This window comes from Pteropus medius, unplaced genomic scaffold, assembly GCF_902729225.1.
Source record: "Pteropus medius unplaced genomic scaffold, Ma_sr-lr_union100, whole genome shotgun sequence".
NCBI classification, from domain to species: Eukaryota; Metazoa; Chordata; class Mammalia; order Chiroptera; family Pteropodidae; genus Pteropus; species Pteropus medius.
Genome location: NW_024355990.1, coordinates 693,376 through 712,637, shown reverse-complemented (window position 1 = coordinate 712,637; position 19,262 = coordinate 693,376). Strand labels below are relative to the sequence as shown.

The 19,262-nt window shown below is 65.4% G+C and overlaps 4 protein-coding genes across 9 annotated transcripts; 2 read left to right on the top strand and 2 right to left on the bottom strand.

Annotated features, from left to right (window-relative positions):
- Positions 1 to 362: 362 nt before the first annotated feature.
- On the bottom strand, positions 363 to 4,063 carry CENPX (centromere protein X). Of its 2 annotated transcripts, XM_039859835.1 has the most exons (5): positions 3,968 to 4,063; positions 1,591 to 1,642; positions 1,437 to 1,490; positions 1,075 to 1,163; positions 363 to 935 (listed from the first exon to the last, which is right to left on the bottom strand). In XM_039859835.1, the coding sequence occupies exons 1-5, from the start codon at positions 3,995 to 3,997 to the stop codon at positions 921 to 923; spliced, it is 240 nt and encodes a 79-aa protein (XP_039715769.1). In that variant the 5' UTR covers positions 3,998 to 4,063; the 3' UTR covers positions 363 to 920. The 2 variants fall into 2 exon arrangements, with proteins under 2 accessions (XP_039715769.1, XP_039715768.1); XM_039859834.1 differs by lacking the exon at positions 3,968 to 4,063 and having other exon boundaries at positions 1,591 to 3,878.
- Positions 4,064 to 4,271: 208 nt separating this feature from the next.
- LRRC45 (leucine rich repeat containing 45) lies at positions 4,272 to 11,802 on the top strand. 4 transcript variants are annotated; one of them, XM_039859804.1, is made up of 17 exons: positions 4,272 to 4,972; positions 5,299 to 5,360; positions 5,666 to 5,769; positions 6,041 to 6,219; positions 6,411 to 6,539; positions 7,566 to 7,678; positions 8,002 to 8,060; positions 8,297 to 8,374; positions 8,642 to 8,777; positions 8,856 to 8,933; positions 9,025 to 9,136; positions 9,261 to 9,331; positions 9,698 to 9,790; positions 9,966 to 10,058; positions 10,619 to 10,789; positions 10,863 to 11,010; positions 11,241 to 11,802. In XM_039859804.1, the coding sequence occupies exons 1-17, from the start codon at positions 4,753 to 4,755 to the stop codon at positions 11,435 to 11,437; spliced, it is 2,043 nt and encodes a 680-aa protein (XP_039715738.1). In that variant the 5' UTR covers positions 4,272 to 4,752; the 3' UTR covers positions 11,438 to 11,802. The 4 variants fall into 4 exon arrangements, with proteins under 4 accessions (XP_039715738.1, XP_039715741.1, XP_039715740.1 ...); XM_039859806.1 differs by having other exon boundaries at positions 4,274 to 4,972; positions 5,699 to 5,769; positions 10,616 to 10,789; XM_039859803.1 differs by having other exon boundaries at positions 4,274 to 4,972; positions 10,616 to 10,789.
- A 168-nt stretch (positions 11,803 to 11,970) lies between these two features.
- Positions 11,971 to 15,888, top strand: RAC3 (Rac family small GTPase 3). Of its 2 annotated transcripts, none has more exons than XM_039859830.1 (6): positions 11,971 to 12,483; positions 13,023 to 13,094; positions 13,226 to 13,343; positions 13,483 to 13,545; positions 13,987 to 14,146; positions 14,266 to 15,888. In XM_039859830.1, the coding sequence occupies exons 1-6, from the start codon at positions 12,110 to 12,112 to the stop codon at positions 14,394 to 14,396; spliced, it is 918 nt and encodes a 305-aa protein (XP_039715764.1). In that variant the 5' UTR covers positions 11,971 to 12,109; the 3' UTR covers positions 14,397 to 15,888. The 2 variants fall into 2 exon arrangements, with proteins under 2 accessions (XP_039715764.1, XP_039715765.1); XM_039859831.1 differs by having other exon boundaries at positions 13,987 to 14,150; positions 14,266 to 14,468.
- A 148-nt stretch (positions 15,889 to 16,036) lies between these two features.
- Positions 16,037 to 17,948, bottom strand: DCXR (dicarbonyl and L-xylulose reductase). The gene is made up of 8 exons (XM_039859832.1): positions 17,823 to 17,948; positions 17,655 to 17,752; positions 17,005 to 17,159; positions 16,875 to 16,917; positions 16,699 to 16,798; positions 16,557 to 16,621; positions 16,350 to 16,467; positions 16,037 to 16,235 (listed from the first exon to the last, which is right to left on the bottom strand). Exons 1-8 carry the CDS (start codon positions 17,872 to 17,874, stop codon positions 16,132 to 16,134), a joined length of 735 nt encoding a protein of 244 aa, XP_039715766.1. The 5' UTR covers positions 17,875 to 17,948; the 3' UTR covers positions 16,037 to 16,131.
- Between the last annotated feature and the right edge of the window lie 1,314 nt (positions 17,949 to 19,262).

Sequence of the window (19,262 nt, the reverse complement as noted above, 5' to 3'; positions counted from 1 at the left end):
TGTGTTCAGCAGCTTTCAGAACTAATGTGAAGTGGGTGCTGCGGAGGGTGGGGAGGCTGGGGGTGGCCCTGCGTGAATGGAGCTGGGCTCTGAGGAGCCGTAAGCACCCGAGGGCAGGCAGGCTGCCCAGACCCAGCTTCTGGCTTCTAGCAGGTCCCACACAGCCACCAAGTCTCCAAAGCGGGCATGGCCCTCAGGCCACTTGGCCTGGCATTGCCATGGGTGAGGCCAGGGCCTGGTGGCTGGTCTTCGGGTCCTTCTCGCCCGAGCATCCCCCACCTGCCGAGGCCAGGGCACCCCACTACCAGGCGGCCGAGTGGCAGGAGCACCATCTCCAGGCGAGTGGCCACACGCGCACGGGCCTGGTTTCACATGCTGTTTGTTATTCTGTCCTTTCTCAGCTTTACTTTCGTCCTACCAAGATGGGGGGTGGGGGCGATGGCAGCTTTGAGGCAACTCGACTTTGGGTGATTAATGGCAACGCGGAAGCTGCGTCCGGAAGAGGCGGCTTGGGTTACTGATGCTGCTTTGTGAGAACAGATTCATAGCTCAGGGAGCCATCTTCTGAGGGGAGTGTCACAAGGCCAGGAGGTGACATGCCAGCTTCGGTATCGGGGCGACAGGACCACAGTTCAGCACGCGTCTCTCTCGGCACCTGCTTGCCAGTGCCTCCGCCGCCAGCGCCTGCGTGGGCTGGCTCCCTGCACGGTAGTCCCGCGGCTGGGCCCGGGCCATCAGCAGGGCCGGAGGATGTGAGGGACCGTGGTGTGTCTGCTGGGACCTGGCCCAGTCTGGGGGCTGGGGAGAGTCTTGGGGATCAGCAGCTTCTTCCCTGTGTGGAGCCTAGAGGCCACAGGAGACGCGGGGACTTGGGGCTGAGCTGTGACTCGGACAGGTGGCCGCGGAGGCAGTGGAGTGCCCTAGAAGTCCAGCAGCTGTGGGGAGAGGAGCGCTCAGCCCCGTGGCCAGCCCGCCCCTGCCTCAGCCAGGCCATTCCTGCGAGGGCAGGATGGAGCTGGACCCCGACCTGGCCGCCGCCACCCCCACCCCCACCCCCCCTCGCCGCCCACCTACCAGCTGAGGCAGCACCTTCTCCAGCTGGTCCACGTCCACACGGACCAGGTCCTCTGCCTGGGCCTGCCGGACACTGCGGACGGCCGCTTCTGCCATGACACAGGAGGGGAGTGTGAGGTGGGAAGGCTAGGGGCCCTGAACCCCCACCCCCTGGGCCTCAGCCCTAGCTGCTCCCCCACCCCTGCCAGCCAGCAGCTCAGAAGACTGAGGCTGTGGCCCCTGAAACACAGAGCTTTCCTGAGACACAGCGCAAAGGGCACTCGTGGGAAAATGCGGACGATGTCTGCCTTGGTTTCTCCACTGGAAAATAAAAGGCAGAAGGGACCCGAGCGAGCTGGCTGAGTCCCGGCCCCTCGGCTCACCCACAACGAAGATCCTCAGCAACTCCGCCATGAGCAGCAGCGCGTCCCCACTGACTGCAAGGTGGACAGCAACAGGTCACCGACGGCCCGTGTCCCCTCCCGCCCCCCGGCCAGGGCCTGCCGTCCCCCGTGCCCCACTCACCCCCACACACACCTTTGGTCTTGTCATCCTTGAAGTGCAGGTGCAACAGCTTGCTCGTCAGCTCCTGGGGACCAGCGGGCGACAGCAGCTCACCACCCGCCCCCGCGGTGGCAGACCCCTTAGGCATTTAGTGCCAGGGGGAGTAGGGGTTTGGGGGTAATTGTAGTTTCTGGCCCGAAATGCCCTCTATGCCCTGCAGCCTCTCCCAGGGTGCGACAGACCCCCCCCCAGAACCTCCACACGTGCTGGACAGGTGGAAGTGGCCAGGTGCCAGCCCACCCCTCTCTGGGACCCCTGTTTTCCTGGAATTCAGGGCAGTCTTGTGCTCCTGCTCCCGTCCCTGGGCCAGGGTGCTCTCCCCTTCAGGGGCTGGAGGCAGCAGCTCCCGCGCTGGGCCCCTCTGGTCTGTCCGTGCCGCCGCCGCCACCCAGCGTGTGCCAGACCGTGCTCTGGGCGCGGAGGCCAGCTCCATTCACGGACCCCCCGGAGAGGTGGAGGGAGGCCTCTGAGCATGGATGGGGGTGGGGGCCGGGGTGCTCGGTCAGTAGGCGGTCGGGGGAAAGAACAGAGCCCAGGTGTATCTACAGGACATGAAGGGGGTCCAGGCCAAGACTCCTCAGGGCGGAACTTGAGCCTCCAGAGGACGGGGCTACTCCTCAGAGAGAGGGCCAGGGGGCACAGATGGGTTCTGGGAATTAAGGATTCAGCCTGGGACACGTTTGAGTGTGGGACATGCATCAGACACCCAGGCAGAGCAGCCAGGTAGGTGGCTGGAGCTGAGAAAAGGGCCTTCCAGAAGACTGGCAATGAGGATTTGGGTGGTGGAAGTAGATGGACCACACAAGGCTGCCCAGGGCAGGGGCCAGCGGACGAAGCTGCAAACCAGTAGCCAGTAGAGCGCCCGGTGAGGCGAGAGGACAGCGGCAGTGGACACCCAGAAGCTCAGAAGCAAAACAGGGTGTCCTGCAGGGAAGGTGAGCCGGGGACTGGCCAGGCCTCCAGCCTGAGGGGGGTGGGGGTGTGTGTCGCACTGCCACGCCCAGTGAGTGCAGCTCAGCAAAGCCCTGAGAGGGGCAGACACTGCTGGGGCCCAGGGTCAGAAGGATAATCCCACCAGCGGGAGATCCAGGGGGAGCCACAGTGGCCTGGCCCTCCCAGCACTGACTGCGTGAGCCTGATGCCACCTGCTGGTGCTTGCTGCATGGGGCTGTCCTGGCAACTAAGGGGGAACGGCATCAGCTGGGAGTGGCGGTCCCCCAACAAACAAATATAGTGAACTTGAGGGGCGGATGGGACTGGGGACGTGTTCAGCTTCCGTCCCACTGTGTGCAGGGACCGCAGCTCCTCCGTCACTCTCGTCGGGGACAGCCCTGTTCATGGGCAATGACAACAACCTCAGCTCTGGCCAGAGCCCTTGGCGTGAGGACTGCAGAGATGTCCAGGTGGGCATGATGAAGGCCAAACCCTGGGCTCCCCTCTGCAGGTGTTATGATGAGAGAATTCTCACGAGCGCCCTGTCCGGTCACCCCAGCCTCAGTGACTTTCCCTTTCTGAGTCAGGGCAGAGACACGGTCCCAAGTGATAAAGAAGAGGGAGCTGAGGCAGTAGATAAACCAGACAGAAGTCCTCCATGCCTCTGCGAGGCTGAAGGCCCCACTGGGGACTGGGGACTGGGGACAAAGTGTTCGCAGGGGCTGAGACCCTCCCTCCTCCTTCCCTTCCCAGGTCACAAAAGCCCAAGGCCCTCCTGGCACGCCTTCCCAAGGGGCTCAGTGCCTCCAACCTCAGGGCAGAGCAACAAGGACAAACTCAAACTAGTCACAGCTTCAGGGCATGGGAGCCGGCGGTCTCACTTCCACCCAGGGCGCGACACCGGGCACAGAGCAAAGGGTCCTCTCCTGCACCTACGAGTGGGGCTGGGACTAGTGCCCCACCTCCTAGGATGATAAATGCCCCCCCCACAGGGCTAAGCTACATCCCGCGCCAGGTGTGCTACTAAGAAAGCACTTTAGAGCCTCCCACACGACGGAACCCAAACAGGTGCCACTCAGAAACGCAGCTGTGGGGCGAGGCGGGGGGCAGCGGGCCCAGCCCTCTCGGAGGCCCCCTGCATTTCCGCCGTCACGGCGCCCACCTCTGCCTGGTTTCGGCAGACCCTCTCCCTCTTGCCCCAAACCACTCGACCTCCGGCTGCGCGGCCGCGGGACCCCACCCCTGGAGGGTGACGGGCGAACGGGGCGAAGCCGCCGCCCGGCTCTGGGAACGGGCCCGTCCCAGAGCGCGGTGGCTCGGAGCCTGCACGTGGGTCACGCGTGGGGCTGGGCCGCAGCGCCCCCACCGCCCTCCGCCTCCTGCGCCGCGCGCCCCCCGCGCCGTCCCCGCGTCTCACTTTCCGGAAGCCAGGGCCGGTTGCCTCCATGACTGCCCCTCACCGCGCGCGCCCTCCGGAGCCCCGCCCCCGAGCTCCCAGCCAATGAACCCTGAGCGCGCCCTCCTGGGCCCCGCCCCCGCGCCGCCAGCCAATCATCCCAGAGCGCGCCCTCCGCAGGCCCGCCCTCTCCTCCTCACTGGTCCCGGAGCGCGCTGCCGAGGCTCCTCTGGCTGGCGGGCCGCAGCGCGCGCAGACCCCTCGCCCTCATTGGTCCGCGGCGACCGACCCTCCTCCGCAAAGCCGCCTGGGAGTTGTAGTTTCCGCCAGCCCTTCCCGGCGCACCCCGCTCTTCCTGGATACTGAGGCACCCCGGCAGCAGCGTAGGCTGCGGGACCGCGGCGCGAGGGCTGGGGTCGGGGATACGCGCGACGCCCGGACTGACCCCGCCGCGGAGTCCCCGGCCCCTCGGGATCCTGGCCCCGCGCCGGTCTCATGCTTGGGCGGTCCCCGGCCACCCCCGCGCCCACCCTCCTGGGGCCTCCCGCTTGTAGAACCAACTCAGTTTGTCCCTCGTTCTTCGGCTCCCGAGGTCGGACCTGCGGTCGTGTGCCTCACGTTGAGCTGCGGGGGACCTCTGCCCCCAGGGTGGAAGCCCTGCCCTATCGCCATCAGGGAAAGGAGCCGGGCAGCGGGGCAAACAGTCCCCTTCCCGCGGCTCGGGCTTCCCGGCCAGCGGCCCGCTGGCGCACAGTGGGGCTTGGCTCCAGGAGCGTGCGGCGGCAGCCCTGTTGGCACCCAGGGACATGGAGGAATTCCGGCGCTCCTACAGCCGGCTCTGCGAGGAGAGTGGGGCCCAGCCCCAGGAGTCTGTCCTGCAGCGACTGCACGAGCTGCCGCCGGGCCGGTTGGACCTGGCCACACAGAGCCTGACAGTGGACACCTGCAGGGCCCTGGGCAAGCTGCTGCGGAATGAGGCACTTCTGACGGAGCTTGTCCTGAGCGACTGCATGCTGAGCGAGGAAGGTGGGCACCGAGGGTCAAGCCTTTTGAGGTGGCCTTCCCTGGCTCTGTCCACCCTGCTGCTCCATTGCTGCCCAGGGGTCGGTCCTTCGACCTCAGCAGACAACTCCGTTCCACCTCTCTGGGAGGTTCGTCCTCCTGCACTCTGCTTAAAGCAAGCTATAGGGTCTCTTGAAACCTAGGAGCAGAGGGCACTTTGTAATGGAGAAGCCTTAGCGTCTCGGCCTAGGGGAGTTGCATAGTGCTGGTGGGAGGCGTCCCAAGATGGGGCTCACAGGGTGAGCCCACGGCCACCAGGGGCAGGTCGTGACTGCCCTACCCCCTTACAGGGGCCACTCTGCTGCTCCAGGGGCTGTGTACCAACACCGTTCTGCGGTTTCTCGATCTAAAGGTGAGCGCCTGCCCTTGGGCATGCCACTTGAGTGGGGAGGACATAGGTGTTCTAGCGACTAGGGGTCTGAGTGGTGCCCGGAGACCGTGTCCGTGAGTACTGCTGGCACGCAGGGCTCCGCGCCGTGTTCTGGTGGCCACCTGCAGGGGTGTGGGTATTTGTGAATCCCAGAGTGTCCCGTAAGCCCACGGGATGAGCCGCGCCAGCAGACCCATGCTGTCAGGGGAAGCAGCGTGTGAACAGAGCCACACCTGCTGCCCAGAACTGGTGCCTGGCCTTGTTCACGCCTGACTGGGGCCCTTCAGGGTGGGTTACTGGCCCGCCTCCTCCTGTCCCAGGGCAATAACCTTCGGGCTGCAGGGGCTGAGGCTCTGGGAAGACTCCTCCGACAGAACAAGTCCATTCAGAGGTAAGGTGGCACCTGGGCCTCTCCCTCCCCCGGTCCCGTTTCTCTGCACGGTTCAGGACTGACTCTCAAGGACAGTGTTCTGTGATCTGCAAGTTCGGGTCTTCAGGCTGGTTGTCTGTGCTTCCTGGCCGGCTAGGGGTGCAAGTTACTAGCGTGGCTCCAGACTTCCTGCCGGAGACCCCCAGGCCTGCGACCCTCCTTAAGCCTCCCTGGGCCCCGTGGAAACAGGGTGCCTCTTGGGCCGTGCGCCTCACGTCCACCCTTCCCGCAGCCTCACCCTGGAGTGGAACAACCTGGGCGCGTGGGAAGACGCCTTTGCCACCTTCTGCAGGGCTCTGGCGGGCAACAGCACCCTGCGGCAGCTGGACCTGCGCAACAACCAGGTCAGCCACAAGGGCGCCGAGGAGCTGGCCCTGGTGCTGAAGAGCCATCCCAGCCTCCAGCAGCTGGGTGAGGCCTGGGCAGAGCAAGCCTCCTGCTGCGGCGTTGGCCCTCTCCCCGGAGCCACGGGGCGGCAGTGGGTATGGGGAGGCGAGGTGCACGGAGCCGGGCTGCTCTGCGGGTGATTCCCCAGCAGAACCTGCTAGGCCAGGCCGGCATCCCGGGGTGTACCTGTCTGGTGACGACATGTTCCCTTCCAGACCTGCGCTGGAATAACATCGGCCTCCTGGGGGGCCGGGCCCTGGCGAACTGTCTCCCCAGCAACAGAACCCTGTGGAGGCTGGAGCTGGCTGGGAACAGCGTTCCCAGCGACATCCTCAGAGCCGTGGGTACGGGCACACTGTTCTGAGCAGGGTGTGCATAAAGCTGATGGGCCCAGCCTCCAAGGAGGGGTGACTTGGGGCTTGGGACCTGTGACTGTATCCTGATGGCAGCCCGAATTGCAAATGGAGAAGAGAAAAATAAAACTTGAAAAGAAAAAGCAAAAGCCAGAGAGGAGAGGGCGATGGCCGTGGGCTCGCAGGGCGGTCACTGCCCATGGCCTCTACTCGGCTCCTGGCGCCTGCTCATTCAGCTCTGAGGTCCCCTGAGGTGGGGGTGGGGTCACCCGTTTCACAGAGGAGGAAGCTGAGGCAGTATGGCTTAGGGCCCTGCGCTGAAGCCCGTGCTGCTGCCTCGAGTGGCATCTGCCCCGTCACACCTGAGTTTGTGGCCAAGCACTTGGCCAACTGGTCCTAGCCAAAGCCTGCACAGTCTCGCCACCCTGTCCATGACCCCAGCTTCTCAGCCCCAGGCCTGGCAGAACACTCCCGTTCCCTGTGTCTCCTTGTCCCGATGGCAGTGCCAGCCACCCGAGGGCCCAAGCTTGGGCTGGAACTCTGTACAGGGCCACCACCTCCTCGGTCTGCCCAACCTGTGTCATTTCTGGCTTTTTCGTTCTTAGCCTGTCTCTGAGTCTCCCCAGCTCCTGTAGTTGCTTCTGATGCCACAGTACCCTTTGGCTGGCTCCTCTCTGAGGGGTACCTGGGTCTTTTCGGAACAGAGAACCTAAACACAGCGTTCACCTCTTAAAAATCACGCAGTGGCCTTTGACCTTGGGATGGAGTCCAAATGCCCCTCCGCGTGCATGTCCCCCATACCTGGCGCCTCCCAGGCTCCCGGCCCCATCATTGTCCCCACCCCTGCCCCGCTGAAGGCTTCTACCAGTGCACTGGGGTCTGCCTGATTTGAAGATGAGACACTGCCTCTCCCAGTCCTGATTCTGGGACAGCTGCCCTCTGGGCATAGGGCTGGCCCAGCTGCTGGCGACTGCTGAGGTCGAGCCGCCCCCGGTCCCTGACAGCTCTTTCCAACAGAGCAAGCCATGGACCACAACCAGGACAGGGAGGCCACCCTCCGGGAGAACCAGGCCCGCACCCGCGTGCTCAGCAAGGAGGTGCGGCATCTCCGGGAGGAGAAGTCCAAGCAGGTGAGCGGTGCCACCGCAGGCCAGAGCTGCGGCCTGACCCCGCGCTGGCTGCGTGGGCAAGGGGCCCCCTCAGCTCCCGTGTCGTGGCCACCTTCCTTTCCTCCTGCCTTGGACCCTCTCCAAGCTGCCGACACCCAGTTGCGGTGGGGCCTCTTGGACTGAGCGGTCTGGCCGGGCAGGCAAGTGGGCTTCCCCGAGGGGCCCCCGGGCCTCCCTGTGCGGGAGCCATCCTCCCTTTGCTGTCCTGCGGCCTTGGCGGGCATCTGCTTGCTGAATGGGCAGGCTCCAGGCCCTGATGACGCTCTGGCCACCTCTGTCCCCAGTTTCTGGACTTGATGGAGACCATCGACAAGCAGCGAGAGGAGATGGCCAGGAGCAGCCGGTAAGCCAGGCCCCAGGACCGCAGGGCACGGAGCTGGGCCACGGTCGGAATGCCCAGAATTGGGGTCCTGGCTCCAGCTTCGGAAATGATCCAACCCGAGCCTTGTCACTTGCCCAGGGGGGAGGTCGTGGCGTGTGGTGGGAGGAGGAGGAAAGGCAGCTACCACTAGGGCCACGGGAGCTGGTGGCTCTCGGGGTTGGTTTTCGCCAGCCCTGCTGTCTGCTGTCTGCCCACAGGACAACGGCAGCACGTGTAGGGCAGCTTCAGGAAGCCCTAAACGAGAGGCACTCTGTCATCAATGCTCTCAAGGCCAAGTGAGTGAGTGGAGGGCAGGAGAGGGCAGGGCGGCCTTAGTGCGCTTTAGAGACGTTCCTCTGGAACAGAGCAGGGTGTTACAGACAAGAATCCACGCAAGTTCCCACGTACAAAGTAAAGGTGGGGAATGGCTGGGTAACCCTGGAAGCCTTCCTGGAAGAGGAGAGCATTCGCTGGGGTGAATAGCGGCCTGGCAAGAGTGAGAACAGGGGCCTTTGCAAGGCTGAGGTGGGGCTGGGGCGGGGCCGGCTCTTTTCTCTCTGCAGGCTGCAGATGGCCGAGGCCGCCCAGGCTCTATCGGAGCAGAAAGCCCAGGACCTGGGGGAACTCCTGGCCACTGCAAAGCAGGAGCAGCAGAGCCTGGTGCAGAAGCAGGCCAAGGAGCACAGGCTGGAGCAGCAGGTGGGAAGGCTGGGCAGCGGAGCGGGCAGGTGGTGCATGGTGGCAGACCGCCAGTGCCCTTCACCATCCCACCCCTAGGATGCTGCGGAGCGGGAGTCTAAGCTGCTGAGAGACTTGTCTGCTGCCAACGAGAAGAACCTGCTTCTGCGAAACCAGGTGCAGGGGTGCAGGGCCATGCCCCCGGGAGCCCAGGGGCGGGGCGGGCACGGGCCGGGCCACAGCTTCCCCGCTGTGATGCCCATTTCAGGTGGACGAGCTAGAGCGGAAGGTGAAGTCGCAGCAGGACCAGCTGTTCCTGACCAGGCAGGAGCTGACCAACACGTCAGCCGAGCTGAAGATGCGGGCCATCCGGGCTGAGGGTGAGCACACGCAGGCCTGCGACCGAGGGGCCAGACACGGGAGCCCAGGGACAGGGGCGGATGGGGAGCCTCGGGAACAAGGGACCCCCGGGGAACTCCTCCGTGCTTTCCACTGGGCTTCCAGAGCGCCTGGAGCTGGAGAAGAAGAGGTCCCGGCAGAGCCTGGAGGACTCGGAGCAGCTGCGCCTCAAAGAGGTGCCTCGTTAGTTGCGTCATCCGGCCCTCCCCATTGTCCGCCGGGGGCCTTCGCACACCTCAGCGTGGACCGGTGTCCCCTCGCCAGGCTTTGGGTGCCGGGTGGCAGTTCTCCCCTAGCCCTAGATCCCAGACCCAGGACCCCAACTGCACTGGGGCCGTGCCACAGGTTGCCGTGTGCTTCACGCCACCTGGGCTGTGGCACCGGGGCGTGCCCTCTATCCTGGTTCCTGCGAAGCCACTTGGGGCAGCCCCTTGGAAGGAACGGGGTCCCCAAGATTCGCCTGCCTCCTAGAGTCAGGGTCCCACGGGGGGAAGGCTGGGGAGCTACCCCGACAGCCCCGCCCCCACCCCGCACCTGGGCAGGTGGAGCACATGACTCGCCACCTGGAGGAGAGCGAGAGGGCCATGCAGGAGAGAGTGCAGAGGCTGGAGGCTGTGCGGCTGTCCCTGGAGGAGGTGAGCCCGCGCGGGCTGGGTGCCCCTTCCGTGGTCAGCCCCCCACCCACGTCCACACGAGGCCAGAGGGACTTAGTAAGGTGGCCGTGGAAACCCTGCCCAGCAAGCGAAGCCCTCGGGAGGCGGGTGGACAGCCCGGAAGCACAGGCCCAGCGGGCTGCTGTCTGCGGTGCAGGAGCTGAGCCGGGTGAAGGCGGCGGTGCTCAGTGAGCGTGGCCAGGCCGAGGGGGAGCTCATCAAGGCCAAGAACCAAGCCCGACTGGAGGAGGTGAGCCCACGGCCATGGCCATGTGAGGGCCCGGCCCACTGCCCACTGCACCCAGAGGGAGGGCACCTGAAGGGCTGGCGGGGGCTGCGTGGGTGACACAGCCGTGGGGCTGAGGCGGGCAAGACCGGGGCTGTCCCTGGGCTCTGTAGAGGGGAGTAGGAGTTCAAGGTCAGGAGCTGCAGGGGTGCAGGGGGTAGGGAGGAGTCAGAGCAAGACATTTGTCCCATCGGTACCACATCTGGCCCCCCACGAAGAGCCACTCATCCAGCCCCGAGGCGTGGGAAGGGGCCTGGCCATCTGCACCAGAGAGGTTGGAGCTGGCCTGGGAGGTGGGGGAGGGGAGCCAGGAAGGAATGCTTCCCCATTCATGTAAGCTGAGCCTGTTCAGAGCAATAAACATAACGGCTTCAGCAAAGGTGAGGTTTCCAGTTTGCAAATGGAGGTTCCCCTTGGTCGGAGAGGGGTGTCACTCCTCACGAGCTGACAGTCGCAGCCCGGAAAGCGGCAGGCAGACCTCGGTCCCCCTGGTGCTCACCAGCCCTTCCCCACGCCCACAGCAGCAGCGCCTGGCTCACCTGGAGGAGAAGCTGCGGCTGCTGGCACAGGCACGGGACGAGGTGCAGAGCGCCTGCCTGCAGCAGAGGCAGACAGCGGCTGAAGCCCAGGCACGAGCCAGCCAGCTGGGCCTGCAGGTGGAGGGCCTGAGGCGGCGCTTGGAGGAGCTGCAGCAGGTAGCTGGGACGCTGAGGGCTCTCGGGCTGCCTCTGGCCCCCCAGCTGCCTTCTCACTGACCTTGCCTGGCAGGAGTTGAGTAACAAGGACCAAGAAAAGGTGGCTGAGGTGACCAGGGTGCGGGTGGAGCTCCAGGAGCAGAACGGCCGCCTGCGGGCTGAGCTGACGGCCCAGGAAGCCTTGAAGGAGAAAGTGGCAGCCCTGGAGCGCCAGCTGAAAGGTGAGCTGAGCCCCAAGCCCCCCCACCTTGCAGGACCTTTTCTCGTGGGGTCATCCAATGGGCGGCTGGGCTGAAGAGTCTCAGCTCCGAGAGGCACTGGCATGGGAGGCTAGGTGTGTCTGCATCCAGAGGACCTCGTGCAAGACCCGCCTGGCCTCTCTGTGGTCTTCAGTGGCCAGTGCCCAGACAGTGCCCATGGGTCCTTCCTCACTCAACTTCCTCCCCTGCAGTGATTGCAGGTGACCACCGGGAGGCGCTGCTGGACAGAGAGAGCGAGATCTCCTCTCTTCGGGAGAAACTACGGCTCAAGGAGGCGGAGGTGGCCAGGATCCGGGATGAGGAGGCCCAGAGGGCCAGCTTCCTGCAAAATGCTGTCCTGGCTTACGTGCAGGGGTCCCCGCTGAGGGCTTTGAGCCCTCAAAAGTGAGGAGAGGCAGGAAGGTGGCTCTCAGGACAGGCCTTCGGGGTCTGGGGGTGCTTGGGCAGGTGTACAGCTGGTGACTTGCAAAGTTAGTGCCAAGATGGATTGTCCGTCAAGAGGGGCTGCTGCAGCTCGCCGTGTGGGGTGCTTGGCGCAGAGCCTGTCTGGCCAAGAGGGCTGGAGTGGCCAGTGCCCCAGACGCTGATGCGGCTGAGGGAACGTGCCCGTGATGGAAGGAAACTTGGGGGAGCAGAGCCTGAGCGCTCCCAGCGCGGCTGCCAGGGTTTCACAGCCTGTTTTTACGAGGTAACCATGGAGGCAGCAGCTGACTGCCTACTGATCGAAATACAGAACTTTTGCACTTTGTGATACATTTTGGGCCCTGTGCCTTTATTTTCTATCAGCCTATGCTCCCAGCCACTGCAGGGTCTCAGGAGACCCTCTGCCGGGCCCAGTAGGAAAGACCCTCCAGAGTGTGACTGGGTCGCCCCTCCTAACTGCTGCCAGGTGGGGACAGTAGGGCTATTGCAGCAGACAGCAGGGGCCGGGGACAGCAGGCTGCAGACAGTTTCCACCAGCTGTCTCCTGGCTGGAGGCTGAGCGGGCCTCAGCCCCTCCCTCAGCAGGCCCTGGGAGTGGTCTCCCTAGAAGGAACCACGTGCGCAGACCACCTCACGCATGTGCAGGTGGGTGGGGATCGCCTCCGCTGCCCCTTGGCGGGGGTCACAGGGGCCTCCGGGAGCCCCCATGCATCGCATCCTGCATCTAACCAAAGCAGGGGTTCCCGGGACTTGGGGGCAGGCTGGGGGAGTGGGCGGTGGGTCCTCCCCCACCCAGATTTCTCCCGAAAGCCCGCGCCCCGCGCCTTCCGCGCTCGGCTGTCTCCGCGTTGGGCGCTCGGAGGCGCTCGGCTGTCTCCGGCCACTCGGCTCGGCGCTCGGCTCGGGTCCGCGGCCGCTGCGGCGCGGGCATTTCTCCGCAGCTCGGCTTGCGGCCGCGCCCGCCCGGCCCGCGCCCATGCAGGCCATCAAGTGCGTGGTCGTCGGCGACGGGTGAGTGTGCGGCGCGGAGCTGCGGGCGGCCCCGGGGAGCCCGCCCCGGCTGGGCGCGCGGCTTCGGGGCGCGGCCAGGAGGAGGGGGCGGTGCGCGCACGGCCCAGGAGAGCGCGGCGGGGCGGGGTCCCGGCTGGCCCCTGCCAGGCCACCAGCCCCGGCCCACCTGCTGCCGCCGGGCCCCCCAGCCTGGCCTGGCCGTGTCCTGGGCTCCCAGTGGGCGAGGCCCGGCCTCTCACCTGGACTGCACCCTCGACCGGTCCCACCCTCCCCCTGCCATCCTCCGGGGGTGGCGGGAACTCTGCCGCGGGCCTGGCCTGAGGCGTTTCGCCCCACCACCCAGCCGCTCTGCCCTGGTTTGCCCGGCCGCCCTGGCCCTCCTCCCGCAGCCTTAGGTCGCTGCGGATCTGCCGCGCTGGGACACCTGTCCCCGCCCAGGGGTCCTCACTCAGCCTCCGGCTCCGTGGGAGGGGCTGTCCTTGCTGGGCGGAGGGGCCGAGGCGGCCTGGGAGCGACGCGGGCGTGCGCTCTGTCCACAGCGCCGTGGGAAAGACCTGCCTGCTGATCAGCTACACGACCAACGCCTTCCCCGGAGAGTACATCCCCACCGTGTGAGCGCGCGGGGCGCGGGCGGCCCTGGTCTGCGCTTCTGGGTGGGGGCGGAGGTGCCGACAGGGCCCCCGCTTCCGAGCAGGCCCGAGACCCCGAGTCTAGGCTGACTCTTCCCGCTCTGCCCCTGCAGTTTCGACAACTACTCGGCGAATGTGATGGTGGACGGCAAACCGGTCAACCTGGGGCTGTGGGACACGGCGGGGCAGGAGGACTACGACCGGCTGCGGCCCCTCTCCTATCCCCAAACTGTAAGTGACAGCGGGCCAGCCCCAGGGGCTGGTGCCTCGGGTGGGATCCCTGCGATCCTGATGTGGGTGAGGGGGGACAGAGGTCATCAGGAGCCTCCTTGACCACTCCCACGTGGGTCCCCTCCTCGTTCCTCCCAAGGACGTCTTCCTCATTTGCTTCTCCCTGGTGAGCCCGGCCTCCTTTGAGAATGTTCGAGCCAAGGTAGGGCGGGGTCTGCCCCGGGGGCGGGGCGGGGCGGGCGGGGTCCGTCCTTGGGTGCGACATGCCCCCAGGACTTGCCCTGACTGGATGGGGTCTCTGGCTTGAAGACCTTACACGGGCAGCTTGTCCTTTGGAGGCAGAGGAGATGCCTGTCCTGCTTGGCGGGCGGGGGTCTGCAGGTGGCGGGAGAGGCGTTGGTGAGGGGCAGGGGTGGTGAGTGAGGCTCTCAAGGAAGGGAGGGGCCCTGCCTGTGGGCCCCGTCAGGCCTTGGAGCTCCCTGGCTGGGCGTTGGTGTCCCTCACCAAACCTAGTGGTCACCTCCTAAAGTGGGAAGGATGGGTCTAGGGGCCATGGGGAAGGGACCCGGGAGCCACGGCCTGCTCTGGGTCAGGCTAAAGGAGAGGTCCCTGAGGGGTGGGGTCAGAACCTCTGTCCCCACAGTGGTACCCGGAGGTGCGGCACCACTGCCCCCACACGCCCATCCTCCTGGTGGGCACCAAGCTGGACCTCCGTGACGACAAGGACACCATCGAGCGGCTGCGGGACAAGAAGCTGGCGCCCATCACGTACCCCCAGGGCCTGGCCATGGCCCGGGAGATTGGTGAGTGGGCTGTGCCGGGCCTGCAGGCGCCAGGAGGGAGGCGTGTTCTGGGGCGCCAAGCTGCCCCTGCTGCCCCGCCCCCTCACCGCCCCCACTCTCCCCACCTCACTGTCCCCCAGGCTCTGTCAAGTACCTGGAGTGCTCGGCCCTGACCCAGCGGGGCCTGAAGACAGTGTTTGACGAGGCCATCAGGGCTGTGCTCTGCCCGCCGCCCGTCAAGAAGCCTGGGAGGAAGTGCACGGTCCTCTAGGGCCCGGCTTCGAGGACGGCAGCCCCGCCCATGTCCACGGTCGTGTCGTGTCCACCTGTGTCCCTGAGTCTGCTGTGGGGAGTGGTGTGGGGGGAGGGGAGGAAGCATGGGGCGGGGCGATGGGGTCCTGGCCACTCTGCCTCCTCCTTCTGGGGGCTCAGCTCCAGCCTTCCCTGGTCCCCATGGGAGGCTGGGAGGGAGCAGGGTCTCCCTCAGGCTGTGGGTTGGGGGGGTAGCCAGCGAAGCCCCAGGATGGGCTTCTCTGATGGGCCAGGGTGGGGGTGGGCTCTAGTCATGCGCCTGGGATGGGGCGCCCCTTCTTATTTTATACAATAAACATTCCCCACCAACATCTGCCTGCTCACCCTGCCTGCCCCTAACCAACCCCCAGCCATGGGTCCAGAGGGGGTGAGCACCCCATACCCTGGGCAAGAGAAGGGAAGGAGAGCGTTCTGAGCCCTCTCAGTCCCCGAAGGAGGTGACCCAGGCGGAAGTGGGGGCAAATGTCTTTAGCTCCTTGCAGAGAGCCCGGGCTTCTGGGAGGAACACGGTGGACCCCGCTCTAGCGCTTCCAGGTGGCGGGGGGGCAGTCGGCAGTCAGGCCCCTCCCCACAGCTCCCCCACACACCCAGGCTGGGGGACACTGAACTGAGTTCAAGAAAAGAGGTTGGGACGAAGGGCAGCCAGGCGGGACCGCCATGGACAGCTGTGGAGGTCGGGACGGCAGGGAGCAGCCCGGCAATGCCAACCAACATCAGAAACGGGGAGATGAAGCGGATATGGCCCGGGGGGCCCCGAGCCATGGTCCGGCAACCGCATCCCCGAGGCCACGGGCACCACTCCAGGCAGACCCGTGATCAGAAATCCACTCAGCAGAACCAGCTGCTAAGTTTTCAGGAATCTTGCTAGCCCCTTGTTAAACTGCCGTTACTAATAATTAGATAAACTTAGGATTAGTTGTATTAGAAACCAAATTAACAAAGTTCGTCACTTTCTAATTTTTGTGCACATCAGCATTATTTTTGCTTTTGTGGTTATTTATACCAGTTGAATCTGGCGGGGCCGCCTAGGCACGTCCCTCCTCAGCTGTGCCCTCAGTGATACCACGTTGGTGGGAGTATTCACGCTCCGGCAGCTGGCAGATTCTCCATCTGTTGTTTGCTGCCAGACTCCGTGGTGAGAAGCAGAGGTTAGACTGGTGTGCCCGCCTGTGCTTGGCACGCCATGAAGAACCCAAAGAGCTGAAGAAGCGTTCTCCCAGCATCCGAAGCTGGTTTGGGGACGCGAAGACGTCGCTCAGGACAAGTCGGTGTAGTTTCAGCACGTCCGTGTTTCACTTCCTGCAGAGTCAGCAACTGCTCGCCGGCGTTCCTTCCTGTCGGCCACCGCCCCCAGAGCCAACCAGGGCCCAAGGCCGTCCTTCGTCCCATTCGCCACCCTCCTCAGGAGCTGGCCTCGGGAAGGTCTCACCTTCCAGCCCCTGCCAGAAAGGTGGCAGGTCTGAAAAATCTCAGGTGTGGGAGCCAGGCTGCCACCTGGCCGTGGATATGAACTGAATGCGCGCACCTCCCCACCTGGGACCCACTGCTACACCCGGCCCCGAGCTCGCCACTTTCCGGCCCCTGCCAGCAGCCTGGGAATCAGTGTGCAGCCTGGGCAAAGAATCAGGTTTATTGGAGGGATGGGGGTCGGGGGGACTCGGCACTAGCATGGAGTGGGGGGGGGGGGCTGGGGCTCAGTTGGTGAGGAAGCCCCCATCCACAAGCACACTGGAGCCTGTGGTCATGCTGCTCCGGTCACTCAGCAGGAAGAGGATGGTATCCACCACGTCGCTCACCTCTGCGGGCGGGGTACAGGGGTCAGGGCGTGGGTGGTGGGGGCTGCCCTCCGCCCCCCCTCCCACCCCCACAGGGGCTTCCCGGTGCAACTGCACTGGGCTCCCGGCTGACTCACCAGCAAACCTGCCCAGCGGCATACGGTCCAGAAGAGTCTTGGCCTTCTGGGGGTCGCTCCAGTAGAGCCGGCCCATGGCGGTCATCACCACTGTGGGGTTCACTGCATTCACGCGGATCTGTGCCCACACAGGCAGGGGTCAGTAAAGTGGGCTAGGGAGCCCTGGCACGCGGGCTGGGTGATGGGGGGCACCCCGGCAGGGCTCACGTTGTGTGGCCCGAGCTCCAGAGCCATCACTTTGGTCAGCATGTCCATGGCGCCCTTGGTGGAACCTGCGAGGAGGGTCAGCATGAGTGGAGCCCGAGCTGGCTGCAGGCTCGGTGGGGTGGCCACAGCTGGGCTCACTCACAGTAGACGCTGTGGTTGGCTATCGCGCGCTGGGAGGCCTGGCTGGACACATTCACGATGGCGCCTGGGGCCCCACGAGCAATCATGCCACGGGCCACGATCTGGAGTGGCAGTGGGGATGTGAGGCCCAGTTAGCATCACCCGCCAGTTCCCACTCCTGCCCTGAAGGCAGCTCACCTGGGACACCTGGATGACAGCCCGCAGGTTCACGTCGAAGGACCTGGATGCGGATGGACAGACCTCGGTCAGGGACGGGGGCCGCTGCTGCAGGGGAAAGCCCTCCCCCCAACCCCGTGGGCTCGCTCACGTGGCAATCGCCTCCTTGGTGATCTCCAGGAAGGGCTGCAGCAGTGCCACGGCAGCGTTGTTCACCAGCAGGTCCACGGGGCCCACGTTGCCCAACGCCCGCTCGGTGGCCTCCCAGTCACCCAAGTCCACGCACACGGGCTCCACGCCCGGGCACTAGTGGGCAGAGTGGGTTGGGGGGCGGAGCTGCTGGAGCCTCCATGCTGGGGCAGGGGCTGGGGCAGGGGCAGAGCGGGGCTTCCGGCCCAGGAGGGGGTGGGGGGGGCCGGGTGCAGGTGACACTTCAGCCCACCAGGGGGATGGGTCAGGGGTCCCACAAGGGCCAGCCACTTTTTTGAGACTCAGAATCCCAGGCTGCTGAGGGAGCAGGGAGCGGAGTTAATGCGGCCTCTGGCCATTGGGCAACTCAGAGCTTGGGGATCAGGAGCCTGGCACCGCTCCCGGCAGCCCCTTCCCTCGGTGGCCAGACCGCCTCTGGCCCCAGGCCTGCACGGCAGCCATTTCCGCTTCCGTCCAAGCCCAGGGATCCGCGCAGCCTGGAGGGCTTGGTTGCTGAGCATCCTCGGTCAGCCCAGCGCCTGGCGCGCATGCGTCCCGCTCACCCCCGGCCCCGCCCGCGGCCCGCGGGGCAAAGGACGGAGCGGTGCCTACCTCGCGGACCAGGCTGTCCAGGTCGCTCTGGGTCCGACTCACGGACACCACCTGCACCCCCGCCGCGTGCAGCGCCTTGACCGTGTCGCGCCCGATGCCTGCAGGGAGCACATTCAGCGCGGGCGCCCCTCCCCAGTCCCCCCCAGGCGCCCCCGGCCGCCGGCCCACCTTTGCCCGCCCCGGTGACGAGCGCCCGACGGCCCTTGAGTCCCAGTTCCATGGCAGCGACACTGAGCGCAGCGCTTGCGGGAGCCTAAATAAATCCGCGCCGGGGGCGCGGGAAAGAGGCCAATCGCGGGGCGGGGCCCGGGCCGGGGACGGGCGAATCGCCGCCCGGTGCGGCGCGATTGGCCAGCGGAATGGGCGCGGCGGGGCGGGCGATCTGGGGTCTGGGGAGGGTTTTTTCGAACTGCCCGCTGGAGACCCGTCCCGTGGGCGTGAAACCAGTTTGGAGAGTCCAACCAGCATTTTCTCCCTGTCATGAAGATTTCTGTATTACAAAAACAAAACACAACGCGACAAAACAAAACCGCGGAAATGATACTTAATACCAAAAAGAACGTAATGAGAATCTGGCGCATTGACACCGGAGGGCTGGTGTCCTGTCGGGCTGTGACGGGCTGTGACGCGGGTGGCAGCCTGGGCCTAGGCCAGGGGGCGCGGTGGGTGGGGTGGAAGACAGTCGCTCGCAGAGCAGCTGTGAAGCACGAAGGAACACACAGACCCCCACGCGGGCCTGTGAGGCTTTGGGTCTGGCCACCTTGCTCTCCACACCCCTACCTAGCCTGCCTGTCGCCAGGGCCCGCAGGCCACCGAAATTCAGCTGCTCAGTATTGTCTCCTAGCCCCTGTCCAGCATGGAGGTTTTGTAGTCTGGGAGGAGGGCAGCCTGAGGATGGGCTGCAGGCCCGGGCGGGGTGGGCATCACTGCAGCTTCTACTTCCTTGTTCACAGGAACCTGCTCCCCTGTAAGAGGCTGCCCCCCTCACCCACAGCCCAAAGGTGCCAGCCAGAAGCTGCTTCCTGCTTTGGAAAACAAATTAAAAGTAAACCCTGGCTTGGGGTATGTGCCTCTTCCTGGATGGGGGCAGGTGGCCTAGAGCTGGCCCCTGCAAGCTCTGGGCCAGGTGCCCCTGGGTGATGGCCGAGGCACACTGTGCTCAAGACTGGCCCCCTGCCCCCACCAACCCAACCCACCACCACACCTCTGGAGTCTTCCTCACCTGCCCCGAGCTGACCTAGGACTCCTGCTGCTCCTTCCCTCTGAGCTGTGGCTGCAGGGAGGGGGCCCTTCCCTGGTCCCCTCCCCTCCCCTGACTAGAACTCCATCTGGGTGTAAATCGGTGGACTCTTCTGGGCGGGGAGGGCGAAGGACTTAACATGTGCTCCCACTTCATGCCACTGATACCCGCGGATTCTGGTGCCAGTGTCACTGCAGGAAATGAGTCAGGGGTGTTGGCCCTGCCTGTCTCGCAAAGCAGGGTTCACAGAACCGGTGCCTCTGCCTGGAGGTTCTGGAATCATGGCGGGGCACGTGATATCTCCCCCAAGCCCTCCAGGTGTGGCTTTGACAGGCAGCCGTGCCCCTGCCACCTCTCCCTCACTCAGA

What these genes read in the sequence shown, in the direction of transcription:
- CENPX (XM_039859834.1), bottom strand. Translation starts at nt 1,705, where the DNA reads ATGCCTAAGGGGTCTGCCACCGCGGGGGCGGGTGGTGAGCTGCTGTCG. An exon ending in CAAGGATGACAAGACCAAAG is followed by an intron (nt 1,491 to 1,590) that starts GTGTGTGTGGGG and finishes TCCACCTTGCAG; the next exon opens with TCAGTGGGGACGCGCTGCTG. An exon ending in GCTGAGGATCTTCGTTGTGG is followed by an intron (nt 1,164 to 1,436) that starts GTGAGCCGAGGG and finishes GTGTCATGGCAG; the next exon opens with AAGCGGCCGTCCGCAGTGTC.
- LRRC45 (XM_039859803.1), top strand. Translation starts at nt 4,753, where the DNA reads ATGGAGGAATTCCGGCGCTCCTACAGCCGGCTCTGCGAGGAGAGTGGG. An exon ending in CTGCATGCTGAGCGAGGAAG is followed by an intron (nt 4,973 to 5,298) that starts GTGGGCACCGAG and finishes ACCCCCTTACAG; the next exon opens with GGGCCACTCTGCTGCTCCAG. An exon ending in GCGGGCCATCCGGGCTGAGG is followed by an intron (nt 9,137 to 9,260) that starts GTGAGCACACGC and finishes CTGGGCTTCCAG; the next exon opens with AGCGCCTGGAGCTGGAGAAG.
- RAC3 (XM_039859830.1), top strand. Translation starts at nt 12,110, where the DNA reads ATGTGCAGGTGGGTGGGGATCGCCTCCGCTGCCCCTTGGCGGGGGTCA. An exon ending in TTGAGAATGTTCGAGCCAAG is followed by an intron (nt 13,546 to 13,986) that starts GTAGGGCGGGGT and finishes CTGTCCCCACAG; the next exon opens with TGGTACCCGGAGGTGCGGCA. An exon ending in GGCCATGGCCCGGGAGATTG is followed by an intron (nt 14,147 to 14,265) that starts GTGAGTGGGCTG and finishes ACTGTCCCCCAG; the next exon opens with GCTCTGTCAAGTACCTGGAG.
- DCXR (XM_039859832.1), bottom strand. Translation starts at nt 17,874, where the DNA reads ATGGAACTGGGACTCAAGGGCCGTCGGGCGCTCGTCACCGGGGCGGGC. An exon ending in CTGTCATCCAGGTGTCCCAG is followed by an intron (nt 16,799 to 16,874) that starts GTGAGCTGCCTT and finishes CTGCCACTCCAG; the next exon opens with ATCGTGGCCCGTGGCATGAT. An exon ending in TGGAGCTCGGGCCACACAAC is followed by an intron (nt 16,468 to 16,556) that starts GTGAGCCCTGCC and finishes GTGTGGGCACAG; the next exon opens with ATCCGCGTGAATGCAGTGAA.